Genomic DNA, 17,727 nt, shown 5'->3' on the forward strand with positions numbered 1-17,727 from the left:
TGGCAGCATAGGCCATCCTGGTCAGTTTTGCTGCCCCTTCTGCTGTGACTCACTGCTCTGCACCTCCCTGTGCCCTTGCCCATGCCCAAAGTGTCTCCTGGGCCAGAACACAAACTGGCTGATCTCGGTGCCTGGACCGATCTTCACGAGTAACAGTGCCTAGGCCTGCACGGCTGCCACTCTGCCAGGGCTTGAGGGCCCATCCACCCAGCACAGCCCCACCAGGGCTCCAGAGGGTAAGGACATCAGGGCTTTTGGGAATGAGGTGTTGGCTACCACGCCCCAGGTCCCCAGTGAAGGGTCATGTGAGTCACTGATGGGAACTTGAGGAGCCACACCCATGAGAATTGCCATTTATTCCCACAGTTGCCGAAATCATCACCAAGGATTCACCGAGGATGTGGGGGGAGAAGGAGGCTCAAACACTGATTGAGGGGCCAGTCAGGAGTGGGGGGACGGGCACAGCTGTCCCCGTTCTAATGCCACAGGAAGGGGCCCTCCTCTGGCCAGCACCCTCCCCAAACCCCACATCCAGTTTCTCGGGACGCAGGTAGGGGATGTGGGGGCAGTGTAGTGTGAGTAGGCCCAGGAGGGGAGGGCGCTGGGGGTCCCCGCTTCACATGCACTCACGACACTGGTCTCCCAGGGAGCAGCAGTGGGAGCTGGGCTGGGCTGCCCCCCCTGCTCATAGGAGAAAGGGGTTAGTGCTGGGAGCTGGGGGACCTGGGGGCATCATGGGGGGCAGTCCCGGGCCCCCGCCCAGGGGGGAGATGTATGTCGGTGGCGCCCCCGGGACCGGGGGCCCAGGGCTGAGCCGGAGCTGATTCAGGGTGAGCGTTGCAGGGGGCGCGGGCTGGAAGGGGTTGGTGACGGAGGGACCAGTGGCCGGGGCTCCTGCAGAGAGAGGACAGAGATGCACAGAGCAGTCAGGAGGGTCTGCCCAGGAGATCACTGGCGGGGCCGGTGTCCCTGCCCTGGGGGCCACACTCACCACTTGGCAGGAAGGGGTTGGAGGCCTTGGCTCCTTGTGACGTGGGGCCCGGCCGGCTCACCAGCGAATCCAGGTCGACGAGGGCCGCGTTAGGCCCCAGGAACGACTCAGGCGTCTTCCGCGTAGGTGGCGTGGGGGCTGGGGCAGCTGCGGGCGGGGGGCTCCCCACAGCCTCAGCCAGAGAGCCCCCGACCCCACTCATGTCGAACGCCCCGGGACTGCGGGCGGGCACCTCTCCAGCCAGCAGCTCCAGCTCCCCTGGAGGGGCAGAGGGACTCAGAGGAAAGACGGGTGGCAGGGTCTTGGAAAGGAGGTGACGGTACCAGGTAGCAGAGCCCGGGGCCAAAACCTGGAGGGCCTAAGGCCGAGGGACAAAGGTCGCAGGAAAACTGACAAGCTCCAGAGCAGTGACTGGGAAAACTACTCCGACAGAATCCAGAAGATGGAGGGCAGATGGGCCTGCTTACGGGGCAGCCAGCTCCACATGCCTCACCAGCCCACAGTCCAGACAACAGTGCATGGTGGGGAAACCGCAAGTGACCCCAAGGGGCTGGGTGACATTTGTTAGTCTGAGACCTAATTTTTGAAAAAATTAATTTAAGACTCCTCTCTTAATGTAGAAAAAAGAATGCACAAATTTGTGTGAACAAAAAAGACTGGGAATGTGCTCACTTCGGCAGCACATACTAAAATCAGAATGACACAGAAAGATTAGCACTGCCCCTGCACAAGGATGATACACGTAACATGGCATAGACAAAAACATCTGCAGTCTGCAATGCACTCAAAGGAACATTCCAGGATGACAGAGAGATCGGAGTTAGCATCTGGGGAACCTCAACCAAGTGAATTCTTTGTACCATTTTTACAACTTTTTTTGAAATTATTTCAAAACGAAGTTAAAAACGCCTTTTTGAAGACGAGGAGTGATCAATTATACCTCAATAAAGTTGTTTGAAAAAAAGATGGACCCAACCCAGAGCTGCTTTCATCTCGCTCAATGGACCCATGGAGCGGGGTCTCTCAGACACCAGTGTGGGGGCCAGGTGGGAGCAGGCGGGGCAGGCTCACCTGTGCTGCTCCCTGAGGTCGGTAGGGCTGTGCGCAACCGGTCAAAGTCAGAGAACTCGTCAGGCTCTGTGTCAAAGCCCCCGACCACTGTGGTGAGAGAGGAGTGGTGGTCAGGGTATCCACTCAGCTCCTTCAGGGGCTTGCCTCCACCCCCAACGCCTGGTACTCATGAGACAAGACTCGTCCCTCATGACTCAGCGCCCACCGAGTACCTGTGGTGCCATTAGTGCTGGGCTTGGCAGGTGACCCCCCCCAGGGGTCTGAGAAGGCCGGGGCCCAGGGATCGGAGACCGAGGGTCCACTGGTCGGGGCCCCACCTGGGTGAAGGAGGAGGCACATGAGGCACTGGGCTCTACCTGCCTGGCAAGTGGCAGTCTGTCTCCTCTGAAATCTGACTGTTCCCAAGCAAGAGCCCCACTCCAGCCCCCACCACTCAGAAGCACCCCCAGTTCCCCCAAGCCCAACCCTCCCCTCATCACAGTCCAGCCCTGGGCGCTCACACCAGCCTGGCCTTTGCCCATGTGTCCCTCCTGGCTGAAGTCCTCGGCCACAGGGCTCTACATGCCCCAGGAAGCCTCGGCCAAGATGAAAGGACGGATGTGCTCCAGCCCTGCCCTCCCGCCCTGGTGAAGCCCCCATAATCCCCAACTCAACCCCAGCCCCGCCAGTGCCTACTCACTGTGCCCCTCCCTGCCCTCCTCAGGCCAGGCAGGCCCAGGGATGCGTCCAGACAAAAATGTAGGGGCTGGCACTCACCATCCGAGCTCCCCCATGGGTCAGGCGTGGGCCCTTCTCCAGCTGCAGGGGTCTGGGTCCCACCCCAAGGGTCGACTGGGGGCCCCACAGGGGCAGCAGGCCTCCAGGGGTCCCCAGAGGCCGGTGTAGGGGCCGGACCACCCCAAGGATCAGCAGCTGGCGGAACAGGAGGTCCGCCCCATGGGTCTGAGGTGGGGGCAGCCGAGGCGGTGCCCATGGGCGCTGGGCCACCCCACGGGTCCGAGGCTGTTGGAGGAGCTGCGGCCGTGAAGACATCCGCAAGATCCATGAGGGAGGACTGCAGGGGAAGAGAGGCTGTGAGGGCGCAGGGCAGACAGGACCACAGGGAAGGAGCCGGCCAGGCTGGGGCAGTAGTCCCGGGAGGCAGCAGCCACGCTCGTTCCTAGTCTCCCTGCTCAGTCCCAAGCCAGCCCTCCATCCGTGCCTCATGTCCACCATGGCCCAACAAGGACAGAGAGCAAAGCCACCCAGGGAGCCCCCACATCCCTGGGCAGCCAGGCTGATTGGCACACTCTGTTGGCCAGGGAACCCCAGGTCCCCTGAGCAGGCCTGGCTGGGACCCAGCAAATGTGGGTCACTGCACACGCCTGGCTTCCCAGAGACCACACACATACATGCACGTGCACGAGTTCCGTGTCGTGGGGAACCCAGCTGACCAGGGCCCATGTTTCTGGATGTGAGGTCCCCCCATCCTCCCCAGGGTGAAAGGGGTGGAAGGGGGCTGAGATCCTGCTGAGCTGTAAGTAGGGGCACTGTAAGACCCCCATGCCAGGCCAGCCTTGCGCCATCTACTGCCCCCTATCAGTAGGGGTCTGGTCCCCACCCTGGGAATCAGGGCAAGCCTCGCGACCTGCAGCCACCGTCTGGGAGGGTGGTTGTGCTGCAAAGACACTTGGGACACTCACGTGAACTATGTGAGCTTACAGAACAAGAGACCAAAGAACAAGACCACCTTGGACGTTTGCTGCATGCACAGAGGGCAGAGGTGCGGGAGACATGGTCCCACACTCACCTCCCCCAACACCCACCTCCACACATACTCACCTCCCCGCTACACTCACCTCCTTCAGACCATAGATCACCTCCTCTTCATACCTCCTCCCAGCCTAACACCACCACCCCACTTACTTCCCACCAGTCCCTCCCCACTCTCCCCTGGCCCCTGTCTCCCGCCTGCTCTCCTCAATGGCCATCTGCAGCCTCAGGTCGTCCCCACGGCGGATCCGCTCCTCCTGTTTGGGCCACAGAGGCAGGTGGCAGGAAAGGGTCAGTCTGAGTGACTGGGCACCCGAGTACCCTCTCCCACCCAGAAGGCAACTAAAATTAAAATGGGATGCAGACGACATGTGGGATGGGGTGGGACACAGGGTCGCAGGCAGGTGTGGGGACAAGGATGGTGCTCTGACAGGCAGGGAAGCACGGGCCCGTGTGCCTGATGCTGTCTGCACTGCCGTGGGCGATGAAGGCTACGACTACAGTTGGGGAGAGGGAAGGCCCTCGCCACCAGAGCCACCACGGGCACCTACTTAACATATATGGGTGTCGTCTGAGAATCCGCTTTACACAAGGTGCTAGAGCTAGAAATGCCATGGTGTGAACATATGGGAACTGCAGAGGGGCGGTGGAGTGGGGCCCTTTAGGAAGGAGTGAGGTGGCAGGGGCCTAGGGAGAGTTTCAGGGGAGCATGGGGGGGCAGAGATGCTGCTCTGACCTTATCGTGCTCCTCACGGCTCAAACTAAGGGCCAGCTGGAGCTGGACGTCATCCTCAGGGCCGCAGGACGGGGGCTGGGGAGAGAGAGTGTGAGGGGCCGGGGCAGGGGCCAGGCCAGGAGAGAGGGAAACAGACAGAGAAGAGAGGTCAGACAGAGGCACACATACAAGGCGACAGTCCCCAAACCAGTGAGGGGCAGGTAGAGACAGAGCAGGGAGACAGCTTGGGCGAGGGGACTGGAGCCAGACAGGGCAGGACAAGCATCCAGGGAGAGAAAAAGGAGGAGTGTTTCCAGACAGGACAGAGACAGACAAGGTCAGCGGGCGAGCAGAGACATAAGACAGAACAGACAGAGGAACAGAGAAACAGAGCGAGCCTGAGAGAGGGGCAGGTGGAGCTGTAGGTAAGGCATGGAGATGGGATGGCAGACGGAAATAAAACCCTTCTCCACCATGTGGGCCCAGGTGGCCACAGTACCTGGTCGGCCTCCTCCTTGCTCATGGCCAAGGCCAACTGCAGTTGCAGCTCCTCCTCTCCACTGCTCTGCGGCCAGGCCTGCTCTGCCTCAGGCAGGGGCCCGGAGCCCACAGCTGCTGAGGAGGCTGCGAGGAGAACCAGGGAGACAGTGAGACACTGAGGAAGCAGAGGGAACCCCTCAGCTTGACCACTCCCAAGACCACGCCCCCCACCCAGGACACAGACACCAGTTTCCCTAGGAGGGTGGGAGAAGAGCTGTGCACTGGGCCTACTCAGCCCCACCTGGGGCGGGGCGGGGCGGGGCGGGGCAGGGCAGGTCAGAGAAGGCTCGCCCTACTGATAAAGAGGAAGGGGACTTCAGGAACCTCTAAGCCCTGAGACCTGGGTTCCTGCACCATGTGGAGCCAAGGATTCCCATATGCTCCCAGCCTGTCACAGGGCCTCCCTCCCTGGTAAGAGCCAGGGAAAGCCCTGCATACTCTAGATGCGGAGACTAGAGATTTGGTCTCTAGGGCTGCTCAATACCTGTACCTCTCCAGGACCAAGGGATCAGGAGAGCACAGCACATGCATCCCACCCCCAACTCCATCCCACGTGAGCAGCCCGAGTCATGACCATGGAAAGGACAGAGACAGGAAAGGAAGAAGCTGGCTATCTGCAAGGGTGGAGGACGGAAGCATGGGCCAGGATGCGGCAGTGGGGGTGAGCTGAGCTGACCAGGCACCACCTGCACCCCTCCCAATGTGGCCAGGCCTCTGCTTGTGGAGAAACAAAGGCACCGGGCAGGCCTTTGGGCACCTGTCCAGGTCCCTCTCAGAGCCCCACGGCCCTCTCAGCCCCTTGCAGTGTGTCAAGAGACATGCTCCCGGCTGGCCCCACACTGTGCCCCAGGACTGGGAGGCAGCAAACTGGGCTGCGGACACACGTGCTCTGCCTGCCCACAAGCCAAGAAAGGGTTCCCTAATTTTGAGCAGTTAGGGGGTGAAACAAAAAGTTAATAATATCTCAAAACGTGTGATCTACACGAAATTCAAATTTCAGGGTCTGGGAATAAAGCTGAAGGAGCACAAAGCCCAGAGCTCAGACAAGGGCCCAGCTGAGAGGCAGAAATGGAGCAGCCATGAGGAGAAAGTGGACACATGGGCCCTCTGGCCCCATAGAGGATGCCACGAGGCCTGCCCAAAGCCCCTCCAAAAGCACCCCATTCTCCCCTGCATGTGCGCCCTTGCATGACACGCTGTTTTCTGTGGCCCCAGACATATACAACGTCCTCGTGGATACTAGACAGTGACCGTACATGAAAGGCCCGAGCAGAACGTCCAGCCATCCCTGACATGCCAGGAACCTGGTCTGTCCTGCAGGCCCAGATGACTCTGACTCCACATAAGGCTGCCCTGAACCTGTCCCCGTCCCAACCACTGCCTGGTAAAATGCCACTTCTCATTTCCTGGTGTCCCCCGCAGCCCACGCTCTGTGGCAAACTCCAGGCATTAACTGGATCTTTCCCTTCCTGCCTGGACCCTACAGGGCCACCCCACTGCATGCACTCCTCCATCTCTGGACTAGCTTATATGGCGAGCCCTTTTTCACACTCCAGACCCCCACACCCTGTGTGCAAAGATTCCCGACATAGACACACTGGGACCCTCTTATCTCTCTACTCCAACTTGTTCTTTCAGGTGCTAGTTGCCACCTGCCAAATGGAGCTCACTGCGCCCCATCACTTCCTAAAACTTAAAAGCAAGCTCTGCCTCTAGCCTGATGGAAGGACAGCCTCTCAGCTATCAGCATGCTTGTCCCCTCGCCAGAGGGCTGTCCCAGCCGCACAGCTTCCTCCCCTTGGGCACTGGCCACTCTTGTAAGGACCGCGGCGCACTGGCCTGGCAGCTCTAGGGCCCAGGCCGAGGGCAGGGCACACCTAGGCCTTAAGGAGGTGACTGGCTAATGTGTGTGAACATAATGACACGTCTCAGCTCCAGAGCCCCACGGCGAGAGGGAAAGGACAGAGCCAGAAGGAGCCTGTGTCAGGTGAAGAGAGAACAGTGAAAAGGGGTCGCAGCCAGGCCTTACCAGCAGCTGTCTGTGCCAGCTTCTCCTTGGTCTTGAGTGCGTGGGCACGCTCCTCCCGCAGCCGGTCCTCGTCTCGCAGCAGGGCCACCAGCTGCTTAGCTTTCTCGCGCACATTCACACCCTGGTCCTTGCCGTCGCGGTCCACGTACTGGAAGTCCTTGAGCGTCTGCACAGCATACATGTTCTCCTTGCACTGCTGCGACACGCGCTCCGAGCCTGTCTTGATGAGGTACTCCATCAGCGTCATGGCCTGTGGAGCAGAATGCAGCAGGTCACCCACAAGGCCACCCACTGGGACTTCCCCGCACCAACTCAGGTGCCATCAGAGGGTGGATGAACCAGCACAGCCCATCCACACAGTGGGGTATTATACAGCCCTCGAAAAGAGGAACACACAGACATGTGCCGCCACCTAGGTGGGACCTAAGCGCGCCATGCTGAGAGAGCAGCACCAGGAGCACAGCATGTGATCCACTCACACGAAGTGCCAGGACAGGCAGACCCAAGGAAAAGCAGTCATGCCAGCCGTGGGCTGGGGACACCAGGTGTCATTCTTGGTGCGCGCAAAGTCTGTTGGGGTGACAAGAATACCCCAGACTGCAGTGGTGAGTGTGCCTGATACCTCTGAAGTGCCCACTTGGAAAGGGTAGATGGTACAGCCTGTGATCCACGTGCTCCTCCATGAAAGAATAGGGATGTGGCAGCTGCAGTCACCACAGGCCCACCTGGGCATCACCGGCAATGCAGACCCTGCCCATTTCTGTGATGTGCGAATCTAAAGGAGCACAGCTGGGAAACGTCAGCCACACCACGTTCACAAGGGCCACACTCTCCACAGCTCCGTCACTGTAGAGTGGGTCATCGCTTCTCGTGTGAAACCTTACCCCAACATACTGGGGAAAAGGCCTGCAGGGCCCGTCTGGGCCTGGGCTCCTGGGGCAGGACACACGGCATGCTGGAAGCTCAGGGAGGAACCAACACCCTTTGGTGGCTTCAGCATTTTATGACTTGAGAACGAATCCTCTTTCAGGCAAGTTAAAACTAAATGGGAAAAGAAAACCCAGGCAAGGCCTCTGTGGTCTTGGATCCTGGGCTCCAGGCAGGTCTGGGGAGCCAGGCGCAGGGTAATGGCCCCTTACAGACTCTGTACAAGACTGTGGAACCATCCTTGGAAGAGGGCACACTTTAGACTTTGCAGATGATTCCACAGACTCACGGAGCCCCCAAACCCACTCAGGAAACAACAGAGGGAGGGGCTGGCCATTTGGGGCAAGCTCTCTGACCCACTGTGACGTCTGCTGGGTGCCTGCTGTGGCTCACCAACACAACCCCGACCTGGATGTGCCAGCTTCTCAAAGGCGTGCTGGATATCTAGCTCCGTCATCTGCAGTTAGTCCTTAAACCGCCCTCCAGGGTTTTGCAGTCAGAGCAGAAAGGACCAGCCGCACCCACACAGAAGGTGAGCTCCAAACTCAGGTACAGCCCTGCTGCTCCCAAGCATGACAGAGCCCCCAGCCGAGGTCACACCCACAGCCACCAATGTGGGACTGACAAACACCAGATAAACAACCTTATTTCAGTCCAGGTAGGGCCCTGCCCCAAACAAACTGAAAACTTTCATTTTCAGAGCTCTGAGGACTTTGGAACTGTAGTTAAAGATGGTGAACCCAGAAGTAACCCAAACACCTATGGGGCGGGGGTGGGGGGTTACACACATGAGCCGCTGTGTGCTCACATGCTGGGAACACATGGATGCCTTCCTGTGCACTGACCACCCAGACAGGCCTGTGCTACATGCGTTCCTGGAACAAAGTTCCAGAACAATCTCAGACAGAAGGCAGGGCCCGGGCCTCTGGGGTACAGGAAGAGTCCTCTCTCTGGGTGGTGGCCACACAGGTGTACACACACCTCGATGGAAAATGTTTTAAAAGGGGACAACTAGACAGCCCAATGGTCCCTGTTAATTCTTAGACCAGCTCGGTTAAGGCTGTCTGGGACATCAGAGCACAAGTCTCAGTTTAAGACGGAGAAGAGTAGGCATCTCTGTGAGGCCCAGGCAGTAAACCCAAGCTTTTCAGGGCCACAGTCCCCACCGTAGAGTGGGGGTGGCACATGGGGGGGCCTGACTGCATGTGGCAGAGCCCCGCTTACAAGGCGGGCAGGCTACCTTCAGCCTGGGCCAGAGTTCACTGACCACCCTGCGCTCCTCGGACAAGGAAATGACACAGCCAAGCCAAGAGGGGCTCTGGGGCTCCTCTCAAGTCCCACTGCATCCTGGGTACCCTGAGCCTCCTTGCGCTTCAGTCTCCAACCCAAAAAAGAGAGACAGGAAAAGCTCCCCCACTGTGCTCTGCCCACAAACACACTCCCCCAGCCACCCATCAGGAAGAACCTGCCATCCAGGGCCCTCAGGACTCACCTGACTCATGCACCCAATTCTCCAGCTCTGAGCTACTCTCCGGGTGTTAGCCCAGCAGGCTCTGTCCCTTCGGTCACCTCCACAAAAAAGCTTGCCTAGAAACGACGAGTCCATCAAGTCGCTGACCCAATCTGGGTTTGTTGGGGTACACAGGGAACGCCAGGACACAGCCTTGTATCTCTGCTGACTATGAGCAAGGCCACCCCTCCAGGCCCAGTCTGCTCATCTTGGAGACAAAGGAACCAACACAGCCTCTACAGGAGAGAGGCTGCCAGTGTGGGCCCCAGGATGGGTCCCCAAGGCCAGTGCCTCCCCACCACGCCCACCAGCACACACAGCTCAGGCCCTCAAGCTGACTTCTACTGACAAGTCAGCCACAGAGGCCCCGCCAACACTCCTGAGCTAGACATACTAACCTGGCATGGGGCCCAATCCTCACAGAAAGGGAGGTCCAGGGACTGGTCCAAGGTCACACTGCTGGGAGTAGGGTCTGGCCACCTGCGCTAGCCCATGCCCTTGGCCACTTCCTGACCAGAGGAGGGGATGCCAGGCCCCCAAAGCAGAGGTCAAATGGGAACCTGGCCACTGAGTGCCGACTGCAGATTCGTTCCCTGTGCCCAGAGCCTGAAGTTTGTCTCTCTGGACCCTGGATTAGGGTGTGTGCATTTGTCACTATGGGTGAATAAATGGGCCACTTTTGTGGAGGTCACATTATCAAAATGATACATGCATGGATCCTTCAACTCAGAAATTCCAGTTTTAGAGGATACGAGGATATTCGCGGCAGCCATGGTTGTAAAAGCGTTGCAATTCACTTAAAAATCCATCACCAAATAGCTGGTTACATCAATTATAACCCACCCTATACAAGAGACTGTTATACCTTTGTAAAAAAAAGAGAAAAGTAACCAAACTTTCATGTCTTGATGGGATACGACCTCTAGAATTTAGCTTCCTTTTCTTACTTAAAAGTGGGATATAACTGACATAGTAGAACCCACTCTCAACGTATATAGTCCTGAGTTGTGACACTGCATACAGCCCAGGAACCACCTGCATTTAAGGTCCATGGCCCCAAAAGTCCCCGGAGCCACCCATTAGCCTGGACGTGCACACACAGATGGCCCTGGAAGACAAACTGGGGACACAGCTGCCCCGAGGGAGGAAACTGGGCACCTGCTTAGGCCTTCCAGGGGGGTGTACCCTATGAAAGTGCCACTTCTTCAAAATCGGTTTAAATCATCAGGTTCAAAACCCTAATACTTTATATGCGTGGCCCCTGTTAAACAAGAGAAACCATACAGAAAGGCGCAGGCACCTCTGGAAAACCAGAAGGGTGATGGCAGCCCAGGTGGCACCAGCCTGCCCGTGCCTGCCCACCAACCTTATAGACGTGTCGCCAGTTCTTGCCGTGGTCGTTGAGCCGCTTCCAGATCATGCTCATGATCTCTGAGAAAGCGACAACATTGTAGGTAAGGTCGGCGATCTCGGACATGAGTGAGCTGGACGGGCCCCAGGGGTCGTTGCTTGTGGCTTCGCGGACCTTGATCTCAGCCTCTGAGTAGTTGTGGACGATGTTCTTCATCTGGCGCCGCAGAGAGGAGGTTGACATGGTGGCCAGTGGAGGTGCGGGGACTGTGCCCCTGGGATGTGGGCAGAGGGGCCAACTTGAGTAGGGAGGCCACAGCAGGAACTGGCAGGTCACCACATCTGAGAATAGGAGAGGTCCTTGGAAACACAAGGGGCACCTGGGGCCACCCAGCCCAAACCCCGATAGGTACAGGCTCCCCACTGCACGACAGATTGAGGATGCCGTGACCTAGAAAGCTCTAGCCCTTGTCAACCTCCATCTTAGTCATCCTGTCCAGTTCGGTTCCTCAATTGTACCCAGCTCCTTCCTGCTTGGGCCCCTGCTCAGCGAGGCAGAGTGTGCAGTGACAGATCATGGGCCCTGGGGGCACACCCCAGCCAGCACTTCCTGGTCCAGCCACCTGGGCAGGCTGACAACTCATGCACCTCAGGTTCCTCTTCTGTAAAGTGGGGCTCCGTTCAGTAACCCAGAAAACTGAGAGTCAGGGCACAGGAAGTACCGTGTCCGGACTGGGTCACCTACTCTTCCACTCCCTCACCAGGTCACTTCCACTTGCCCCGAGGGCACCACTTAAGCTTCCTGAATCCCAAGGTCCCCATTCCCAGGGGCCTCCTGGATAGACCATCGCCTAGTGATATGACACTCATTTGTCTGATTCTGTGGCTAAGGCTGACACCACCAGGCCCATGGGAAGCAGAGACCGTGTGTGTCTGGACACGGCTTTTCTCATCAGAAGCACTGGCCCCAAAGAGCTATTCAATAAACTGGAAGGGAAGGAGCAAGGGTGGAAGGAGCAGAACCCAAGAATGAAACAAGGACACACAGAAAAGAGGAGACAAGGGAGTACAGCGATGGGGGAGGGGAGCCAGGAACAAGAGTCCCAAGGGTGAGGAGAAGAGAGGCCCAAGCGAGAAGAGATAAGGAACAGCACAGCTGCAAGCTGCTTCCCAGTGCTTGCCTGGGGCTGCCTGAGTGCTATTTCATTTAACACTGCCCAAGGTGTTTCTCACAGGGAAGCAGGTCCTGGGAGGTTGAGTAATTCACCCAAGGTCATCACTATGCCTAGCAGCACAGGCGTAACCCCAGGCTCCCCTGGACTCCAAAATTTATGGTTTTCAATTGACCTTTGCCTAAAGAAGAGTGACAGGGAAAGAAACAGAAGGGCAGGAATCAGTTAAGTGATGACAACTGCAGAAATCATGTAGCCCTGACCCTGCACCAGTACTTTACTTGTAGCAACTGAATTAATCCTCACAAGTCCATGACCCACGGCCACCTCACTGGGGAGGAAATGAGGCACAGAAAGGCTAACTCCCTTGCCCCAGGACACATGCCTCACTCCCAGAGCAGCCTGGTTCCAGGGCAAGCTCTGACCACCAGCCCCAGCCTCTCCAACAACCACTGCCAGAGATCTCCTGAGCCCTCTCACAACCTGAATCCTGGGGCCAGTGGCTAGCCCCTGCCTTGAACTCAGGCTGGAGGACCAGGCGCTGGGAGACAACTGAAAAGAGAAGGCCAGACAACCAAGACAGGCCTAGCTAGACACACTAAGACAAAGAAATGATGTGACACACACAGAGGAGAGTGAGAAGATTGGGAATGAGAGAGACAAGGAAAGAGAGAAGCATAGAGAAAGCCAGGCAGCGGAGCAACCCGGAGACGTGGTGAGACAGACAAGGATGCAGCCAGAAACTGAGAGAAATGTGGATAGATAGCGAGGCAGAAAGATAAAGAGAAAAAGCCTTGAAATAAAAAGAGGCAGTAACTGGACTGAGAAAGAAAAAACTGGGAAATAACGAAAAGAACACCCAATCTTGGCCATCAGCTCGCAGCACAGCAAGCTCCACTCCCAAACAAAGGGGAGAACTCCTACTTGGTAGGCTCGCTGGTGGAACAGGATGGGCACATTAAGTGCTTGGCCCCAAGCCCCACTGATAGTAGGCACTCAATAACATTGGCTGCCACTATTATCAGAAGACAACCAGAATGTTTCCAAAGGAGTGTCATCAGAAGATGTACTGTCTTAATACTGTGTGCATTAGAAAAATACACAACTAGCTCCCCAACGCTAAGATTTCACAAGTGCTGCCTAAAATGAGACTAAGCTTTTCAAAATAAGTTGATTCAAGAGAATTGTTAGATGAAACAGAGAACAAATGTTACGGCAAAATTCTCCAAGGAGCACTCAAATGACCAATATCGAACATTTGTGGAAGTGAACATATATTAATGGTGGAAACCAGAGCTCCTAGTTGTTACACATCTTCCACTGGCCAGTGTGGGGCACTTTACAAGTATCACCTCCGTCAAAACGCACAGTGGCCCTATGAGCAGGAACAACGAACGTCCTAATTTTAAAGGCTAGGACACTGAGGTCTGGCGAAAAGTCACCTGACAGGTATCACAGGCTAGCAAGCAGTGGGCCTCTGGTTGGAGACCCAGGCTATTCACCCACCACCAGACTCGGGAGCCTGGAGGAGCAGATCCTAGACTAAGCACAGACCGCGGAGAGGGGCTCGGGGTGGAAGAGGGGACAGGAGGGAAAGGAGATGGGAAAACTGCGGCAGAGGGAAGCACCAGAAGCAGAGAGTGGAGGCACCTGGCACTGAAGACTCACAAGCTCGGAGAGAGACGCGAACATTGATCTTGACCGTCAGACGCGGGACGTGGCGGCGCGCAGAAGCAGAACGAGACCCAGGACAGACACACGCGGACAAGGCTTTGTACAAACAGCAGAATGGACACTAGCACGGGTTAGGCCCAGGCGCATCCCGCGGGAGACGGAGGCGCTCCCAGAGACAGACGCCAGAGACCGAGAGACGCGGGCAGTCACGGCCGACGGGCGCATAGACGCGACGGCCGCGGAGACGATCGGGGGCCAGCAGACGCCGGAACGCTGGGCCCCGCGCTCACCTCGGCTCCCTCACACCGGGCACCGGGGGGTCATGGGGGGCAGTCCCCTGCCCCCGCTCGACCTCGGTGTCACGGGGCGCGCGGAGAGCCGCGGGCGGCAGACACTGAGGCGCGTTCGGGCGCACAGGCGGAAGCACGGAGAGCCGCACGACGACAGCCCTGCCGCCCCGGCGCCCAGGAGGGGCGCGGACACCGGGCGGGGGAGATGAGCCGCCGAGAGGACGGGAAGCAACCGAAAGAAGCGACGGACCGGAAGCGGAAGTGGCTGCAAGCCCCTCCCGGCCCTGATTGCGGAGCCCGCGCAGCACACTTCCGCAGACCAGTCCACAGGTCTGCGTCACTTCCGGATCGTAAGCCGCTTCCCTTACTTCCGCTCGCTGCCGCAAAGGCCCAGGGAGAACGCCGAGTTGTTCCCAGCCCGCCCCCGAGACCGCCCCTACCCCCACCCGCACCCCCACCCCTACGTCCCCGGTGCGGACGCGGGAGCCCACGTGGGGCCAGGCGGTCGTATCCCCTTCCCCGAGTCCACGCCCAGCCTGAGGCGGCGGCGCACAGGCAGGGAGAGCCCCCGGGGCGAGCCAAGGGCAGCAGGGCGGCAATGCCAAAGGCCAAAGGCCAAAGGCTGGGCACAGCCCGGCCTCCTGGAGCAAAGGCTAGGCCTCGAGCCAAGGGCACACACCCGGGTTACACACACCAGACACAGAGGAGCTCCATAAAGTAAAATACAACAAAATGTTTAATGAGCAAATTCGTTTTAGCAAATATGAAACTGCCACAGAGTAGGAGAGGGACAAGGGACACCAGGCTAGGGACAGGTCAGGGGAGGCTAAAGAGAATCAGCTATGTAAGAAACCAGGGAGAGGACCAGAGGCCAAGAGGACGGGGCTATGGTCCTGGAAAGGGAGAGGGCAGGGCACCGGGCCGGACAACAAAATTCAAAATAGTTTGGCCATAAAATATAAACACACTATGTTTCTACAGTGGGGAAGGGGAGGAGAAAGAAGGAATAAGGGAGGAGAGGCTGTTTTGGAGAGGGGCTGTGGGGGTCCTACCCCACCTTGCTGTGCACCCCTCCCCATCCCGACCCCTTCCTGTGTCTGTGGGTGCGTGTGTCTGTGTGGGCCTGTGTGCGCACTTCCCCAGTCCCCTCCCTGCCCCAACCCCCCACCCCCACCCTTAAATTGCTGCCATTCCAGTTGCTGCCGTGGCTGTCACTGAGGCCACTCACTCTGCCATGTCTTCAGAGGGGAAAAGGGGGGGTGGCAGGGCAGAAGCCCTACGCCAGCCCGGCCCCACCCTCCCCCACCGCCTCTACCAGAAGTCCCTGCGGTGGTAAGAGTCGGGGTCACAGTATTTTGTGACAACCACTCTGTTGGCGAACTTGCGACCCGTCAGGCCCTGCATGGCTTTCTGGCAGTCAAACACAGAGGTGAACTCCACGAAGATCTGTGGAACAAGAGGCAGATTGTGAAGGCCAGGTGGCCTCTCCACTCCCAAGAAGGAGCTGACTCACAGCAACCACCAGCATCCACCCAAGCTAGGAACTCCTAGAGTGAGAGAGAGGGAAAGAAGTTTGGGGGCATTTCCCCAAACATCCTCTAGAACCCCAGGATCAAAGAATAAGAGAACACAAAGCAGAGGCACACAGAGCTGTGGAGGGTGAGAAAGCAAAGGCAAGCTCAACTCAAGACCCAAGTGGACAGAGGCAAGCTTCCTGGGGAAGATACCATTGTGTTGTCTCCTCTGCACCAGGTGGGTCCTGAGCCACCAATCCTAAGGGTGATGTTCTCTCCAGATAAATTAAGGGAAGCTCAAAAATTAGGATTCAAACCCAGGCTGACGCAAAAGAAAAAAGTTGAATCCTGACCTACTCGGGCGTCTATCTCACATGAACCACTAATTCAGAACATGAGGGAATTCTATAAGACAAATACTCCTATTACTTAAACAAGTATAATGGCTTGCAAAAAATAAAAAAAAAAAAAAATGATGGCGGAGAATTGTAGAATTGACAAGTTATAAGAAAGTTTTAAATGACTCCTTCTCTGGATCCTTAAACAAACCAACTTGAAAAAACATTTTTAGAACAGTAAGAGAAACCTGAACATGAACTGGCTAGGTACTGAGAATATTTTTGTTAATGTGGTAGTGATACTGCATTTCCATTAAAATTTTTAAAAGGGTCTCGCTTGAAGCAGTTTCCAACCAATGTGAATGTGTCCCCAGGGAACATGTGGCACTGTCTGGGGACATTTTTGGTTGTTGGGGAGGCAGGAGATGCTACTGGCATCTAGTAGGTAGAGGCTGGGGATGGGGCTAAGCATCTAACAACGCACAGAATAGACCCCAAAAGAAGAATTACCAGGCCCAAAATACCAGAAAAAAATTATACGTGTCACAGATAAAATACAACACATGCTTTAAACTATATCAGCAGATAAAGGGAGTGGGGTGGGTGGGGAGTTGAATACAACCTAAGAACAAGATGTTGGTAACTTGGAGCTGGGTACTGCAAAGCCGCTGTATGCAGCTTAAGCGGCATACCATAACATAGCCCCACCACTACAGTGGTTTCTCCCTGCCTTTACATGTGTGAAAAAATTGAGAATACAGTTTAAGAACAAAGCAGATAGTCTAATCCGAAACACCAGGCTGGATCTTTCCGTTTGTTCCTCCCACAAATATGCACTCAGCCCCAACCGAGGCCAGTTCCAGGCTCTGTTCTAGTGCTGGCTGACAACACTGAAAGAAAGTGAGAGACACACCAGAGATGGCTGGCCACCACAACACTGAGGAGACAGCAAGAGACTGTCCACGTTCATATCAGACCTCACAGTGGGGATGCAGCTCTGTCCAGCTCACCATTTCCTTTGCATCTCTGCTAGCATGTCACAGGACTTCAAAGCCAGCCCCATAACACTGTCCATTATCCCCCCCTCCCCCAAAACTACTCATCTCCCTGCTCCTCACCTGTGTTCCTGCCCAGTCACCAAAGCCAGAAGGCTGAGACTCGTACTTGACTCCTCCCTCCCCTCCCGCACTCCCTAAACCATAATCCATCACCCAAGTCAACAGGCTAACCTGGCTCAAATCCTGAACCGCACCCCATTCTCCCATAGATCCACTCTGGGCCCCAGCTCCCATCCTCAAGCTCCTGCCCCAGGGGCTCTGCACCGCCTCCCGGGACCCTGACAGCTGGGTGTCATTTCGGGCATGTTTAATAATGCCACCTCTTCCTATCTGGAATCAGCACCCAGGGCCCACTTCCTTCCCCACTACAGGTCAGCACAATAACAGCACAGCCCGCTCCCCGCTCCCCCCACTCAGCTTGAAGACAGAAAGGCAACCCCCACCAACTCCCTGGGTAAGTGGAAAGCAAAGGCACAGTGCCAGAAGTGACAGGACTCAAGTGGGCTGGAAAATCAGGCCGTAAATTCTGACCCTGCGGCCATGTCCTCCAAGGATGGGGTTCAAGAACTATGATGAGTTCGAGATAACACAGGTGAGCTAGCAGGGTACTTGGCTTCGGAACACAAGGGGGTTTGTGCCTGCCCTGACTCATTAGCACTTCCCCCCAGGCCACAGAAAAGGCCAAACCACTTGCACAAGGTCACAGAACAGCCAAGCTATGAACCAAAGCTGCTTTGATACAGAGCCCAAGTCCTTGCCCACAGCAGCCCTGCACTCCCACTGCCTCACTGCAGCC

The 17,727-nt window shown here is 56.9% G+C and overlaps 2 protein-coding genes and 1 non-coding gene across 24 annotated transcripts in view; 1 reads left to right on the forward strand and 2 right to left on the reverse strand.

The window, feature by feature from the left end:
* Nucleotides 1–337: 337 nt before the first annotated feature.
* EPN1 (epsin 1) lies at nt 338–14,291 on the reverse strand. Of its 11 annotated transcripts, none has more exons than XM_039857192.1 (12): nt 14,022–14,291; nt 12,982–13,072; nt 10,902–11,227; nt 7,099–7,348; nt 5,029–5,153; nt 4,551–4,625; nt 3,993–4,071; nt 2,819–3,120; nt 2,275–2,379; nt 2,063–2,149; nt 992–1,349; nt 338–894 (listed from the first exon to the last, which is right to left on the reverse strand). In XM_039857192.1, the coding sequence occupies exons 3-12, from the start codon at nt 11,127–11,129 to the stop codon at nt 686–688; spliced, it is 1,818 nt and encodes a 605-aa protein (XP_039713126.1). In that variant the 5' UTR covers nt 11,130–11,227; nt 12,982–13,072; nt 14,022–14,291; the 3' UTR covers nt 338–685. The 11 variants fall into 11 exon arrangements, with proteins under 11 accessions (XP_039713126.1, XP_039713134.1, XP_039713124.1 ...); XM_039857200.1 differs by lacking the exon at nt 12,982–13,072 and adding an exon at nt 3,663 and having other exon boundaries at nt 992–1,249; nt 2,819–3,116; nt 3,989–4,071; nt 14,022–14,290; XM_039857190.1 differs by lacking the exon at nt 12,982–13,072.
* Nucleotides 1,658–1,759, forward strand: LOC120598422 (U6 spliceosomal RNA). The gene has a single exon (XR_005651590.1). It is a non-coding gene; the product is annotated as a U6 spliceosomal RNA (small nuclear RNA).
* Nucleotides 14,292–14,734: 443 nt separating the features above from the next.
* The window catches only part of U2AF2 (U2 small nuclear RNA auxiliary factor 2), a 16,069-nt gene continuing 13,076 nt past the window's right edge, over nt 14,735–17,727 (reverse strand). For 8 of the 12 annotated variants that reach the window (XM_039857205.1, XM_039857202.1, XM_039857208.1 and 5 more), the window contains one exon: nt 15,246–15,467. In XM_039857205.1, the coding sequence (XP_039713139.1) occupies nt 15,333–15,467 (135 nt within the window). In that variant the 3' untranslated portion in view covers nt 15,246–15,332. Of the gene's footprint in view, nt 15,468–17,727 lie in introns of all 12 variants that reach the window. The other 4 variants (XM_039857204.1, XM_039857203.1, XM_039857207.1 and 1 more) reach the window with 2 other exon arrangements.

This window comes from Pteropus medius, unplaced genomic scaffold (genome assembly GCF_902729225.1).
Source record: "Pteropus medius unplaced genomic scaffold, Ma_sr-lr_union100, whole genome shotgun sequence".
Classification (NCBI taxonomy): Eukaryota; Metazoa; Chordata; class Mammalia; order Chiroptera; family Pteropodidae; genus Pteropus; species Pteropus medius.

Coding starts and splice junctions, on each gene's coding strand:
- EPN1 (XM_039857190.1), bottom strand. CDS start 11,129: ATGTCAACCTCCTCTCTGCGGCGCCAGATGAAGAACATCGTCCACAAC. Junction 4,072..4,550: donor GCCGTGAGGAGCACGATAAG/GTCAGAGCAGCA, acceptor TGGCCCAAACAG/GAGGAGCGGATCCGCCGTGG. Junction 2,150..2,274: donor CAGCACTAATGGCACCACAG/GTACTCGGTGGG, acceptor CTCTCACCACAG/TGGTCGGGGGCTTTGACACA.